Below are 15,015 nucleotides of genomic sequence, written 5' to 3' on the forward strand. Positions count from 1 at the left end.
TAATATAATGACATGTTTTAACTGACATAGAATTAATTTGAGAATAAAAGATGAAATATTAAGACATTTACGTGTATAAAATGTTACGATGTCGGGGTTTCGTGAAGTTTTGCATTTTGTGGTAGAAAATGTAAAACTGAGTCGACTCTAATCCCGTTTCTCTTTTGTTTGTTTGTTTGTTTGTTTCTCTTGAGGCAGCTGTACGTTTTTCTACATTTCCCCTCCCTTTCTATCTACACGCCGGCGGCTGGTTGGACCGTGACAAGAAGAATACTGACATTTGTCAATCAACCGCATTGTAAAACGACCTTTGACCTCTGCTCATATAAATATATATATATTAAGTTAAAATGCCAAAAAAGTCCAACTGGAATCCCTCTGTCTTTTCTGCAAATGTTCTTGAATGTTGATTAATCGTTTGTATGACAGTTGTCACAATAATTTATAGTAATCTGGAAGGAACTTAGATTTTACGAGTAATTATCAGTCATTTGATCAATTTAATTCAGCCGTTTTGTTGGAATTGACAGAATTACTGAGAGTCTCACTTCATCCAGACTCCACCACTAAAAGCATTTTTTTAAAAATACCTAAAAAACATGATTGTACGTTGCGAGACGGAGATGACCTGATGTGATTCCAGTCGGACGAGTTGGACATTTTCCAGAGACACAAAACAGATTTCTTGAAATCACACAATGGAACCAAATAAAACCAACGAAACTCTTTTAGAAACGCAGTTATTTGCTTTCTCACTGAAAACGTCTTCATTTAAAACCACGTTGCTTCTGGTTGTTTTCCATTAATTAGAACCATTATGAATTAAAGTACTTTATTACATGTTGTTGTTTCCAGGCTTGTTATCTTGTGTTTTGTTATCTAATTATGTGTTATGTGTATTGTTGTTACCTCTGCTAATGTTATCTTCTCTAATAAGTTTACACACTTTCTTATATTTGGGCTCAATGGAGCCGGTAATGAAGGATCTATTTAATCTTTGAACTGCTTCATCACCTTGCGATCGGCCAAAACGTCGTCAGAAGATTAAAATGAATTGAAAGTGAATGAAATCGGTAAATACAGTGAGGTCTGTGTTGCTCCCAGTGTTGGCAGCCGTTTTAATCCATCCCACCAGTTTTCTTAATGAATCTAAAATATCTTCACACGTCTAATAATAGCGCGGATGTTGTGTTGTGTTGGCACGCTGGCCAACAGTGGAAACATTTGATTTTCATCTTCTCGGAGGTCATAAGAGGGCCCCAGCGAGTTCCACCCACCAGAATCTGAAAATAATAAATAAATAAAAGAATCCTGCGGTAAACAATAATTGATAAGTGTGGACTTTATTCCAGCTGGATGGAGTCCAGATAAGTTAACCGGCTTGCTCGGAAGTTCGCTCAGTAAGAAAGCAAATAAGTGAATTTTCCAAACATGTGGACAAGTGAATCAGGAAGAAGAGCTTTTGGACTCCTGACGCTTCAGCAGAGAGAAACCAAGCAGCCAAACGCAAAGAAACAGCCTCCACCACTCCAACACCTTAAAACAATCGCAATGAAAAACACGGATTTGAAGATCAATGGAAGATCATATTGACCGATCAAGTAGAAAGGAGAAAAGAAAAAACATTGTTACTCTCAGTACAGAGTATTTCTCATTAATCCAGAACACGTCTAATACATTCATTGTCACCTCGTTGCTTCATTGCAGCCTCTTGAGGTCCAGTGCCAGATTCTCTTGGGTCTTAGTGCTTTTCGTCGTCAAGATATCTTGAGGTACTGTACAATTCACAAACGCTTTCCTGAGTGTTGTTTGTTGTTACGTTTGTTTGTTTGTTTGTTTTGCGGGGTCAGAATCGATAAGTGTGAGTCGGAGCCCAGAATACTGTCGCCCCAACGGTGAACCGCTCTCAACAAGACCATGAAAGGATGACTGACTGCTGCCGGCGGCGAGCGCCACTTTTGCGTTTTCAGACTCACCGCTGGAGTTTTTTAAAGCTCTTTAATAATCATCAGCTCATGCCATGAATGTAGATTGTGAGGCAAATAAACAAAGGAAATGAGAAAAGCACCACTTCAGGCACTTGGATAGCCAACTAAATCTCAAGAACGACAACGCAACGATATATACACACGGACACTGGAGCGTCTCTGCCGAAGCCAACTTGCTTGCAATGTGTAAACAACGCCTGGCTTCCCGGAGTCTCAAGCATTCAAACCAAAACCGTTGCTCATTAACTGCCAAAGCGCCAGTCGCCTCATCAGACCAGGTCTCTGGGAGCATCTGAACCCTGCTTGTGAGAACTCTGTGGGCTTGTGTTGGCCTTCTGTGTGCCTTTCCCTCCAGCACAATGCTTTTGCCCTGAGGGGAGGAATAGTGGGATGCCTCTTTTTTTTTCTCTTTTTCTCAAGGGCAGAATCTGTCTCCTCACTGACTGCAGCCGAACATTTTGTTCCACTCGGTGTAAGTGTCAATCTCTTTCTGCGATATACTGGCTTGGAATTTACAAAAGACGCTGTCAATGTCCTGGTAGGTGAGGGGCCTGATCTGCCCTCTGGGCATCATCCCTGACAGGTCCATGCCCTGCGTGGAGGCGTGTAACAGACCCACGAGGGCCTCCTGGCAGAGTCTGGCCAGATCCAGTCCGGAGAAGCCCTCGGTGCGCTGGACCAGTAGCCCTAGCTCCTCCTCGCTCAGGCAGTACTTGTGCTGAGACTGGGTCAGGAGCTGGTTCATGATGTGGTGCCGGGCGGCGCTGTCCGGCAGGGGCACCAGGACCCTCCGAGCAAAGTACCTGCGCAAGCCCTCGTCCATGTCCTGGGGTCTGCTGGTAGAACAAACCACCAACACTTGATTTCCCTCCTCGCCCGAGGCCATGAGAAGCGAGTCCAGCTGGGCGAGCAGCTCCCCCTTCAGCTGGTTGATGGGACTCTCCTCGCTCAGGTGGGCCGACAGGAGCATGTCCACCTCGCTGATGAACAGCACCGAGGGCTGCCGGCAGCGCGCCACCAAGAACGACGCCCGGATTATTTTGTCTCCGTCCGCCAGCCACTTGGTGGCCAATGTGGAGCCGCTGAGCTGGAGGAACGGCGCCCCCAGTTGACTGGCGAGGCAGCGGCCCAGCAACGTCCTGCCGCTGCCTCGGGGGCCGAACAGCAGCACGCAGCGCGGGGTCGGTCCTAAACTGCTGAACATGTCCGGACGCAGAATGGGCCACAACACCTCCTCCTTCAGGGTCACCTTGGCCAGGTCCAGGCCTGCGATGTCACTCCAATCCACAGGGGGTCCCTGTTGCACAATTTCAGAGGTGACCATGTCCAGGAGGTGAGGGTCACTGGTTTTTAGCTGCTCTTCAGCAGGTCGCAACGAGGAGGTGGACGAGGAGGAGGTAGGCCCCGCTGCGGAGTGGGAGAGGTGGAGGCGGTGGTCGTCAGTGCCTTGCTCGCTGAGGGAAGGCGACGTGAAGCTCGCAAGAGAGTCTGCGGAGCGAGAGCCTCCGAGGCTGGAGGAGACGTAGGCAGGCGGGGTCAGCGGCCCCCCTGCTGCCTGGCTGCTGTACTTCCTTTGCTGCTGCTCTGACGGCATGGCGGACTGTTTCTGAGGATTAAAGGGTAAAGACGACTTCTCAGCACTCCTGTCAAATCCAACGCCGCCGGAGCCCCCGTTGGTGCTGCTGCTGTCCGCCACCCGGTACATGGGGCTGTCGGCCGAGCTGCGTGCTTGGCCGTAGCCGAAGTTGCCATAAGACGAGTCTATTTCTCCTTGTCCGGTCATGTAGAAAGCTTTCCTCTTCAACGAGTTGGAGGAACTACTGTTGAGAGGGGTGGGGGCGATCGGGGTCAGGTTGTGGCTCTGGTACGGGTATCCAGGTAGAGTGGAGGATGGGGGAAGGGGTGTAGGCGCAGCAATGCCTGAGGGGAGGTAGGAGGAGGGAGGGGGAGCGCCGCCGGGGCTGTATCCCGGTCCGACTGCACTCTGAGCCGGGTAGCCTGCTGGGGGGTAATTATAACTTGACAAGTTGGGAGAACCCCCGTTGTAAGCCGGGACCAAAGTGGGATGTGACGGCGGGGGAGGGGGCGGCTGAAGCAGCCCGGAGCTGTGCAGCGGCGAGGGAATCGCCGGCGTGGGGGCGGACTGGGAGCTGTAACTACTGTGCAGGTAGGAGCCGCTGTACGCGGGGCCGTATTCCTGAGAGGCCATGGACGAGGAGTGGAGGGCGGTGGCGGTGTGGCTCCCGCAGCTGCTGCTGGAGTAGCTGGGCTCGCTCAGGGTGCTGGAGGCCAGGCCGGGGGAGCTGCACATGCCGGACACCACCTCTGAGGCCGCCGCCACGCCTCCTTTCCTGATGGAGACGCCCTCCGGGATGCAGCTCATGGGGTAGACGCCATCCTGCCACGGCTCCGACTCCCCCTTCCGTCCGTTCATCACCACCGGCGCCTCGGTGTACGAACCCGGCATCTCCAGGATGCCCGAGTACTTCTCGGCGTACTTCTTGAGCAGGTTGGAGGCGGTGAGAGCCGAGATGTCGTCATTGGCCCAAGCGTACTGGTAGGTGGCGGAGCGCTGCAGATGGCCAGGAACCGCCCGGTAGGCCTCGGCCTTGTGGGCCGGCGAGCGCGTCGTGGAGGAGATGTCGAAATGCTGCTCGGCCCACTGGCTGTGCTCGGGGGTCCACTGCATTTTTAAGCCTGAGAGAGACACAGACACACACATTAGTGCCTTAATACAAAGATTTTTTAGTAATAATTAAAATAACAACACCTTCAAATTGCCTAAAACAAAGGGTGGCCCATTAAAAAGGTGAGATTCCTCCTGAGGCTTTATCAACCGGTGGGCCGTTGCACTTAAATTGACCTCCGCACCTTTATTTCTCTTTAAAATCGAAGTATATTTCTAAGCGTTGGTGCCGCATTAACGCCTCACCGTCATAGAAGTTAATTCAGCACTGCAGAGAAATCCACCAAGGTGAAACCACCTGTTCTCAACAAAAGCAAGAATATCTTTACGTCTTTCTCCTGCGCTCTCGGCTACATTCCCATTGTGGATCAACGTCACCTCAAGCGGCTGAATAAAGCCTAAAAACCTCACAACACAAGCCACACTGCGATTATTGTCGTCGCTACTCTTCCTGGGGACAGAACCACCAGAGAAAAATTAGGACTGAAATCTGAGAAAATTTAAGTTTTGAAAAACTGTGAAATGAAACATTCAGTTGCCTGCGGAGGCACAGACATTCGAGGAACAATGCGAACGACCCTGAAATCTTTTGGTGCGATTGAGAGAGAAGAAAGCCTTCTTTCATCGTGGTTCTCATGTACAGGTTTGGTGTGAGTCCACATTCTTTATTCTGTCCTTGTGTTTGTATACGTTGCTTCAAACTCTTGGGATTTCTCATGTTGTCCCTCAAGCCTCTTGCCATTCCCCCCCCCCTGAAGTTCATGGCTGCTTGACCCCCCCTCCTTGTAAATTGAGCAGTTGCTTCCCTCTCATGTGATTTTACCTCTTAAGATTTGAGCTGCTGGCATTAAGTTTCTACACATTTTCCTCTAAACTCTCTTCTTAAACCCGACGCTGCTTGCTCCCTGCCGTGGGACAGCGTTTCTTCTTCTACCTTCGGTGTGTACGTGTGGACGTCCTCCATATACATGGCTGTCCTTTTTTAAAGGTAGTGTGTATGTGGGTCACCTTGCTTTCAGTTTTTCTTTCCCTCTTTGTGCTTCTTTTTTGGCCGATTTTTTAATCTCTGCATACTTGCCAGCTTGTTTTGTTCCTATAGCTGGTGTGTGTGTGTGTGTTGTTTTGTTTTGTTTTTTTTGGGCTGGATATGTGTGTTTGAGTCTTGTTGTGTGCAGCCACACATGAATTGTTAATTCGTACACTTGGTGAGGACTCGGAGGAGGCGTCAGCGGCTCCACTGCGGTACAGAGGGAAGGTGGGATGTCTGGTTACGGCAGCCTAATGCACCCCGGCCAGACCAATAAGACAGAGGCATCGAGGGTCACTCTATAATCCCCAGCTCATCTGAGGTGGCTGGAGATGGGTTTGAAAATGCGCTTCGCCGAGCGCCACAAAGCACACACATACACATACACACACACACACACCTCTCTTTGCTCATGCTTTCATTCCAAACACACACACACACACACACACACACACACACACACACACACACACACACACACACACACACACACACACACACACACACACACACACACACACACACACACACACACACACACACACACACACAAAGCTCAGACACACAGGCGTTTAAAAAAAAAAAAAAAAGAAACTATCTGTGCCTGCACTCAGGCGTGCTGACGTGCACACGAGCTCACATCCACTGACCCAGACGGACAAACACAGGCACGCACACGGGAGCTGTGGCGAGCTATGAATTACAACACATTGTGTCTCAAGCTCGGTTCCTGTCTGCACAGCTCCACCTTGACCTCCTCTCTCTCCACCATTCTCTTTACCTTCCTGTCTGCCTCTCTTCTCCTCCATGCCTCCCTGCTGCCTCCCCCTCTCCCCCCCACCCCCGTCATCCATTTTCCATCCTCCCCTCCTGCTAGATCCGTCTTTATATCTCTTCACCTCCTTTTATTCTGACTCCATCCATTTCGATATATATCTCTCCTTTTCATTCCCTTTCTTCACAGCCACCCCTTCCCTTATTTACTCCCTCCGTGCTCCCCCCCCCTCTCCCCCCCGCTCCATCTCATCTCAGACACACTCACCTGGCTCTCCCCTTTATTGCCTCAGGAGGCTGGAGAGCCACTGTTTCCTTTAATCCCAGCCAATGCCATCTGCAAACACTGACAGTCACACAGCGACTCCATCGTTGTCTCGCTATCAAAGCCGCGGCGCTATCAAAGGCTGGACGGGGCGTAATCACAGCAGCCGCACGGCACATTGAACCCCGTTTGATTTGACTTAGTGCACACAAATAAAGGATAATATCGGTGTCATTTAGGCTGCTTCCTCCGACTTATTGACTGGCGGCGGCTGCATGTAGGGACCCACAGCTGGGGGTCTGCTGAGCAATCCCCGCCTCACAATTGGTTTATGCGCGTGGTTTTTGTGCTTGTGTGAGTAAAGCGGCGGCGCACAATGAGAGCCATTCACGGAGGAGCAAATCTTCTCCTCCTCACATCCACTTATTCTCCTGCGGGAGAGAGAGAGAGAGAGAGGGGCGAGCACAAACACAGAGGAAATACAGCCGGCAAACACTGCACACAGAGGGACGCAACACGCCTCCACCCAGCAGCCACAAACACCACCTTTCTTCTACGCCTGTTAAGATACAGCTAATTCAATCAAGTAGGATGATATAACAAGGTGCAGTTCCAAACGTACAGAACATTTGAAGTAAAGAGGCGCACACAAGGACAAAATAAAAGCTGCCACAAACATACGATTTATAATATGGCATGAAAGGAAACTACAATTCTGACACGAGCCAAACGTATTCAGGACGTCTGCACCAAAAACATCTACTCAAGGACAAACGATTCATGTGAAAGCATCTCTTCTTCTTTTTTTTTTTTAAGCCCACATACACAGAAGGGTGACGTGAAAAAGCAATGCAGTCACCAGGAAATTACCAAGGATGAAGCGAACAAGGAGGAAGATTTATCAGAGAAAACACAGGACTCAATAACCCTGATAGAGCCGTGGACACTGGTAATGTGGTCGCCTTGGAAAGGAGCAGTGATTGTGATCTTTCAAAGTTCCGGCAGAGAAAACCCAAACGAGTTGAATCAGCCTTTTCCTCCCTAATTCTGAAGATTTCCTTCACATTCCAGTGAAATCAGCATGCAGCAGCACTGCAGTCGTGTCCCGAGCTGCTCCCTCTCACATTAGTAATTAACCACAACATACATTTTCTATGCTTTACCTCACACGTCCAAAACATCGACCTAACGAGCTTTAAGTAACGTTCTATACCACCAAAACGGTGGGTAGGTCACACGGCCAGCATTTCTTAACTCAAATGTTCAGAATTTATTTTTTTTTGTTTAACAATGTCAGTCAGGAAAACAATAAAAAGCGAGGAGGCGTTTTCACGAAGGGAAAATTTACACCCGAAAAACTATCCGCCCTGTTCACGTAGAAAACCTGCTAACCGGTATGTTTACATCGGAAAACAGCTTGCAGGCCTGCTTGTGTAGGAAATATCATGTTTACATGTATGAAAAAAAAGGAAACTCTAACAAACAAACAAACAAACAAACAGACAAACAAACAAACAAACAAACAGACAAACAAAAAAGGCGAGAAGCTGCAAAGACATAACATTGGACCGGAAGAAGCAAGAATACAAATACAAACCAAAACATCAACAAACAAAGAGCGACAACAAAAAGCGGCAGCCACACATTTACCGTGCAAACAAAAGAAACAACAAGTGAAAAGAAGGCAAGCGGGGCTGAAAACATACAAAAGCAAAGCCACAAACAAATAGTTGGGAACTCTAAGCAGCGTAAAACACAGCGAGGCGGCGCACACACTTCACATTCACACTCTCCTGCTCTCTTCTCCAAGTCCCAGTGTTTGTTTGGTAACAACACAGACAGGGAAGGAAGGGAAGGGAAAGGAAGGGAAGGGAAGGGAGGGGAAATCCCCCAGACTCCCGTTCCCTCTCTGATTCTCCTCTCCACCCGTCTCTCGGCAGACGCCACTGGCTAATTAGCAGAATGGCGATCTGCTAATTGTGTTAATTTACAACATTTTAGCCGAGGGGAGTCTTGCCGGGGCTGGCAAACCCGTCACCCTCCCACTGTAGCGGGGAGGGAACGCCTCAGACAAAGAGCCCAGCCGGCGAAACTTTCCTATTAGCTGGGAGGCGCCGGTTTAATACCCAGAATATATTAGGCGGGAGCATGAAAGAGCTGCGATTCCACGAGACGGGAAATGGTGCGAAATCGCAGGTTTCCACGGCGGCGTGGTTTCACTCAGCTGAACAAACGTGACGCCACAGAGTGTTTGTCTTCCTCATTGATCCTGCAGTGTAACCAGTAAAGAGGATTATCAATAAGCCAATATAAAACATCACTCCTGAACCACACAGGATTATCTGGAAGTGGGAAGTAATGATAGTTAATGATACACAGCCGGGGACAATGACGAAACAGGATGTATTTCTACGGCCCCACAGCAGCAGGAAATAAATATATATATGTATATATATATATATATTTAGGCTGAGTTCACGCCCCCGAAGCCCTCGCTCTGATTCAGGAGCTCTCGTCACGGCACAGCTCTCGTCTCCACAGCCTCACCGCCGCCGGGTCAATCTCCAGCGCCCGAATACCCACCTTCACCTGTCATTTAAAAAAGGGCATTCGCCAATCCCGCCCTAATCTCATTATTGACCCGGCGATGGAGGCGCTACAACGTCATCGAGCGCTCCGGGGCTGACGTCATGATCTCCACAGCGGAATTACGGGAAGAAAGCTGCAGAGCAGCACGTCAGGCCCAGAGTGGCCGGTAGAAACTGTAGAAATAAATAAATAAAATCCATCTTTTATCACTGAAACGGACGCCAGTGAACTAAAGCACCATTTCTGAATGAGCTTTACTACGTCGTAAACTACGACTTTCCAGGAACGCGAGATGTTGGTCTTATACGAGGCATTCTGAAACACGGCAGACTTTAAAGAGACGGATGGACTTTGGACGAACGTTAACAATGGACTTAACCCCGAAAACACCGTCACCAAATAATAGATGAATTCCTCCGTCAACATTCCTTCGATATGAGCGACGTGAACTCACGACGACGTTACGAAAGTACTTCAATGTTTAAGATATTCAGGAGGATCAACACACCTCGGCTCGTCACGAACCGCTTAAACTGAAAAACCTTTCTAATTCTGAGAACGATGGAGAGCTTCAACGATACTTTACTAGGAATTAAGTTAGGAACGCATCAAATAGAACGCCATTTACACTCATTGAAAACTGCTAAAAGCCATTTCTGTACATAATGTCTGTTTTTGTTTTTGGGAATCTTGATGGTCAGAAAACAAAAACGTGACGGATGAAGAAGAAATCGGCTCAGATGCAGAAAAGCCTGAGCTTCTTGTTTCCAACACACTATTCCATGTGGTGAAGTTCTATCAGAATAAAGTCACCAGTTGACCAGACGGGTTGATAATTCAATGCCTCAGCATCGTTTCCCATCTGAGACGTACATTTACTGCACAAAACAAAACCTGTAAACACGGCGAGCGATTGAGGGGTGGTGGAGAGAAAGATAACACTGCTTAAAGTGAGACGTTCTGAAAGCGGAAGCATTGAAAGAGACGAGGAAAGAAACCTGTCACGGCCTTCCTCCCATCAAACTGCGCCGCTGAAAGAAACAGGAATCTTTGTAATTCCATCATTAATAAAGATAACATATATAAAAGAGTGTGTCAGGCTCCATCAGGGCTTTCATCTCCTCCATAATGAGGTTAATGCAGAGACGCAGTGATTACCCCGCCAATGCAAATGAAGGCCAAATGATAACTTGCACTATTTAAATAAGGTAATAGCGATTACTCTACGCTATTCAAATGAGGAACGGACGCTTTGAACCCGGCGCTTTGAACTCGCCGCCTCCTCTCCCAAACATATGGACGGAGCGAGGAGGAGGGCCGGCTTCGGGGGTGTATCCTCTAATTCAACGTGATGTAAACCGGGGGCAACCAGCACGCCGCCGCCGCCGCCGCCGCGTTCTCCGGCGACCTTCAAATCAACTCAAAAGTCACTGAAAGGATTCGAAACGCCACCCATTCATTTGGCAGGCCTGTCAAGGCCGTCTTCTTTCTCTCCCTTTCTCCCCCCGCTACTTGTGGATTCCCGTCTGAAAGCCGCACGTTTCAGAGGAAGTAGTTAAACTGGACTGAATTATTTTATTTTCTGGAGCTGCTGAGAGAGAGAGAGAGAGAGAGAGAGAGAGAGAGAGGGGGAAGAAAAGAGGAGAGGGAGAGGGATCGTGCACTCAGCTGAAACAACATCCAGCAGATTTCTTCTGCACCGTCTTTTTTTTTTTTTTTTTTTTTTTTAAACTGGTGCAGCCTCCACATAGAGAAGCCTAATCATTCTCATTACACTCGGCGTCCATCTGCATCAACAGAGCTGCCTGTTAGCGTGTATGTGCAGTAAACAGCTCTTTAGAGAGAGCTAATGAGCTCTTTTAAGTCCGTCCGCTGTGTGATTCTGCGAGCGGGGTGTCAGAGCAAACTGCCCATTTCAGTAACGTCATAATTAAAGCTCTGTGTGTGTGTGTGTGTGTGTGTGTGTGTGTGTGTGTGTGTGTGTGTGTGTGTGTGTGTGTGTGTGTGTGTGTGTGTGTGTGTGTGTGTGGCAGGGGAGAGCGGAGACACACACATGTTGCGGCAATCCGAGACGGATAAACGCGCCGCGGCCTTCTTTTGTCTCCGGGAGATCTTCGAAGGTTTCAAGGAGAGAGAGAGAGAGAGAGAGAGAGAAAAGAGAGAGAGAAAGAGGCGGCGTGACAAGCGATAACTTCATCAGGAGAGGCCTGTTTTCACTCGCCACCGGGGAAATCTCAGCGGTTATTCAAATCCTTATCAAACACACCAGAGGGCATCTTTCAAACCTCCAGATCAGAACCTCAGAACGCGTCGGTTTGCTCTCCGGGACACGGAGAAAAGAAGCGCCGTCACGTCTGGCCGATGGAAATGAGGTATTTAGGAAGGAGGGAGGGAAAAAAAAAGAAAGATCCACAGCAATAGTTTTAAATATCAAATTGATTTTGAGGAATAACTGTGTATTTTCATGCTACTCCAACACTGAAGTGGCCCTCCAGAGCCGACAGAGGCCCCTGGTTGAACAACTTACTGTGTGTGTGTGTGTGTGTGTGTGTGTGTGTGTGTGTGTGTGTGTGTGTGTGTGTGTGTGTGTGTGTGTGTGTGCTTGCTAATGAGTCGGGCACACTGTGACGAAGCCACGGGCGACGCTGTATTGGCACACAACCTACAGTACAGAGTCAAATAAAGTGATTAGGTCCTCCAAAAGGCAATTAATTACAAAATTAGTCATGAACACACACACACACACACACACACACACACACACACACACACACACACACACACACACACACACACACACACACACACACACACACACACACAACCTCAATCCTCTCCGCTGCAACAAACTGTATCACTGCGAAAGAAGAATCGTGATCTGAATCTTTCCTTCAACTTCCACATTTCCCAGGTTTTATTGAGGTAATTTGCGATTATCTAGTAAAATTTAAAGACAAACTACTAAAATCTTTCGTCACAAAACAAGAATTGTGCCGTTATGATTAATGTAACGTAAAACCTGAACATCACAACACAATAAGTTTGTGTTTGCTCCGACGTTAAGAGGTAAATCTGCACGTTATGCAGTGAAATGTTTGTCTTGGTCACAGTTAGACTGAATTTTAACAGTTTATTCTTTTCTTGTCATACCACTTTGTGCCACAAGGGGGTGAAGTGAGTTCACAACAATACAATTTGGTTATTTTTCATAGTTTCATAATACATCATATCAATCTTCACTTTGAAATTCAGTTTTAATCTGAAGTATGAATTCATAGCGAACGGTTCAACGCTTAAGTGACTCACTGCTGCCACCTGATGCAAACACATGGAATTACACAGTTTTTACAATAAAGGTTCATGATCAGGTTAATAAAAGTCCATTTCAGATGTGAATATGAGAAAACTGAAAAGCGGAAGTGAATCTGGAAATGTATATCTTAACAAAATAAAAGAAATTTGTCTGATTTTTCTCTTTTTTTCCAAATTTCTAAAGGTTTCTAAATTCACGTTTCAAGAAATTACTATAATTTTTGGCCAAAATTGAAATGTAATCTGATCCAGTATAACCCCATTTTACATTCAATCTTCATGGTGAATTTCTTTCCAGAGAATTTAAAACCTAAACTGACGTAGAAGTACAATTTGTTTTTCTCATGTTAAAGGTGGTTTTCTGGAAACGACACCCCCCAGAGACTCCCTCAATTTAATCCCTCAAACTGAAGCTTGGCTTGATTTCAGTTCGGCGGCCGCTTTCACTTGTTTTTTGTGCGAGTTGAGAAAACACACAACAAAGTGTGTTAACAGAATTCACTCCCATCCGTCGTGACTGACAACAAAACTGCTCGTCAAGGGAAGAAAGAAAGAAAGAAAAAAAAAAAAAAGTCCCCGAAATCCCGTCTGAGAAGCCTTCCAGCCGACAAACAGACAGATTTGACAAACGACGGCGTCGTTTTTCTTAAAATCTAACGTTGGTTGTAATCAGCGACCTCCTGACCTTCAGCGCCGAACGTCCGCGGACTGGAAGGAACCAGACTTAACTAAATTCCAGCCGCCTGTATCAGATCCTCCTCGTATAAATTGACGCCGTCTAAATTTCCTTTCACTCGACAGACTATTGAACGGGCGGGTTAAATGGGGAGGGCGCAGTTAAACAAATGCTCCGGATCAAGGAAATTGTGCGTGGCTTCTTTTGTCATTCGGGGAGGAAATTGAGAGATCTTGGACGGGGGCTGGAAGCCGCCAACGCGTGGCGTTCATCTATAATGCACTCGGCCTGTCCGTCAGATACTCCATTTCCTGTGACTAGCGCAGCGTGCCTAATCACCCGGCTCCACGCGGGGATCCTTCCTCTAAGAACACACACACACACACACACACACACACACACACACACACACACACACACACACACACACACACACACACACACACACACACACACACACACACACACACACACACACACACGGGAAAACATCAGGCCCGCTGAGGCAAACAGATTATTCTTATCTGGCGAACAAAACATCTGTAAAGACTCTCGCCACCACGGCGCTCTAACAGTGTCGCGACCCCGGCAGCGTCGCCGCGGCTCCTCTTTCATCACTCGGAAGACGCCGAGCCTTCGCCAGACGGCGGGAAAACCCCGCGCTCCCATCATCAAGAGGGAAAAAGACAAATGGGACTCTCACCCGGAGACGTGTTGCGTCGCCGTTTTTGTTTGTCACATTGAAAAGTGTCAACCCAAGAGGCTCGGAGTTGCGGATCGCTCGCCACGGCTTGAAAAGTCAAACACGAAAATGAAAAAAACAAACCAAAAAAAAAAAAAAACGGTTCGTTTACGCCGAGCTGCGAGGATCAGATCACGAGACGTTTACGCTTCGCCGTCAACGCCGTGACATCATAATGCGACGTTGCTTACGTAATTAACGGCGTGGCGTCATTTACGTACAGTCAGTAGTTCCATGTCGATTCCGTCGCGCTATGAAGTCGATGTTTTACTAAAAAAAATGCAGGATTTTTAATTCATCACCAGTTTGGTCACTTCGGCGTCACGACCAAAACTGCATCGTTTACTTCCACGTGTTGTATTGATGGCGTGCGCCACAACAATGTCCGCCGCGTCGCGTATCGACACTGTGATGTCATTTGCGGGCGACCGCCGAAGCAGTGCAGCTCTGCAGCGCCGCGTTATGTAGTAATCCTGCGATATGTAGTAAAACTGCGATATGTAGTAAAACTGCGATATGTAGTAATCCTGCGATATGTAGTAAAACTGCGATATGTAGTAAAACTGCGATATGTAGTAAAACTGCGATATGTAGTAATCCTGCGATATGTAGTAATACTGCGATATGTAGTAATCCTGCGATATGTAGTAATACTGCGATATGTAATAACGTGACACATTTTTAACTCATTATGTAAAAACACGGGTTAAAATGAATCAATGACGCTTTACAATGGGGTTTCAGTTACTCAAGAATAAAATCAACGGCTGGTGGAAATCCTGATTTGTGACTTTAAAAGTCTACCAGCCACAGTGGCGGGTGTTTTAAAAACTTCAAGGACTAAATGATTCCATTTTATTACTTAAAAAAAAGAGGAACACCCACGTTTTGGAATATCTAAGAAGTTATTACAAAATGTGTTCAGGGATTTTATTCCGAAATGCGGCAGATTATTC

General features: G+C 47.4%; 1 protein-coding gene across 1 annotated transcript in view; it reads right to left on the reverse strand.

The window, feature by feature from the left end:
* Positions 1–2,424: 2,424 nt before the first annotated feature.
* LOC308127831 (fidgetin-like) overlaps positions 2,425–15,015 on the reverse strand; it is a gene marked incomplete at its 3' end in the record, with an annotated part of 33,898 nt that continues 21,307 nt past the window's right edge. Inside the window, exon 2 of the mRNA XM_080493179.1 lies at positions 2,425–4,685. Coding sequence (XP_080349305.1) covers positions 2,425–4,685 — 2,261 coding nt within the window. The remainder of the gene's footprint in view (positions 4,686–15,015) is intronic.

This window comes from Lipophrys pholis (genome assembly GCF_963383615.2).
Source record: "Lipophrys pholis genome assembly, chromosome: 23".
Classification (NCBI taxonomy): Eukaryota; Metazoa; Chordata; class Actinopteri; order Blenniiformes; family Blenniidae; genus Lipophrys; species Lipophrys pholis.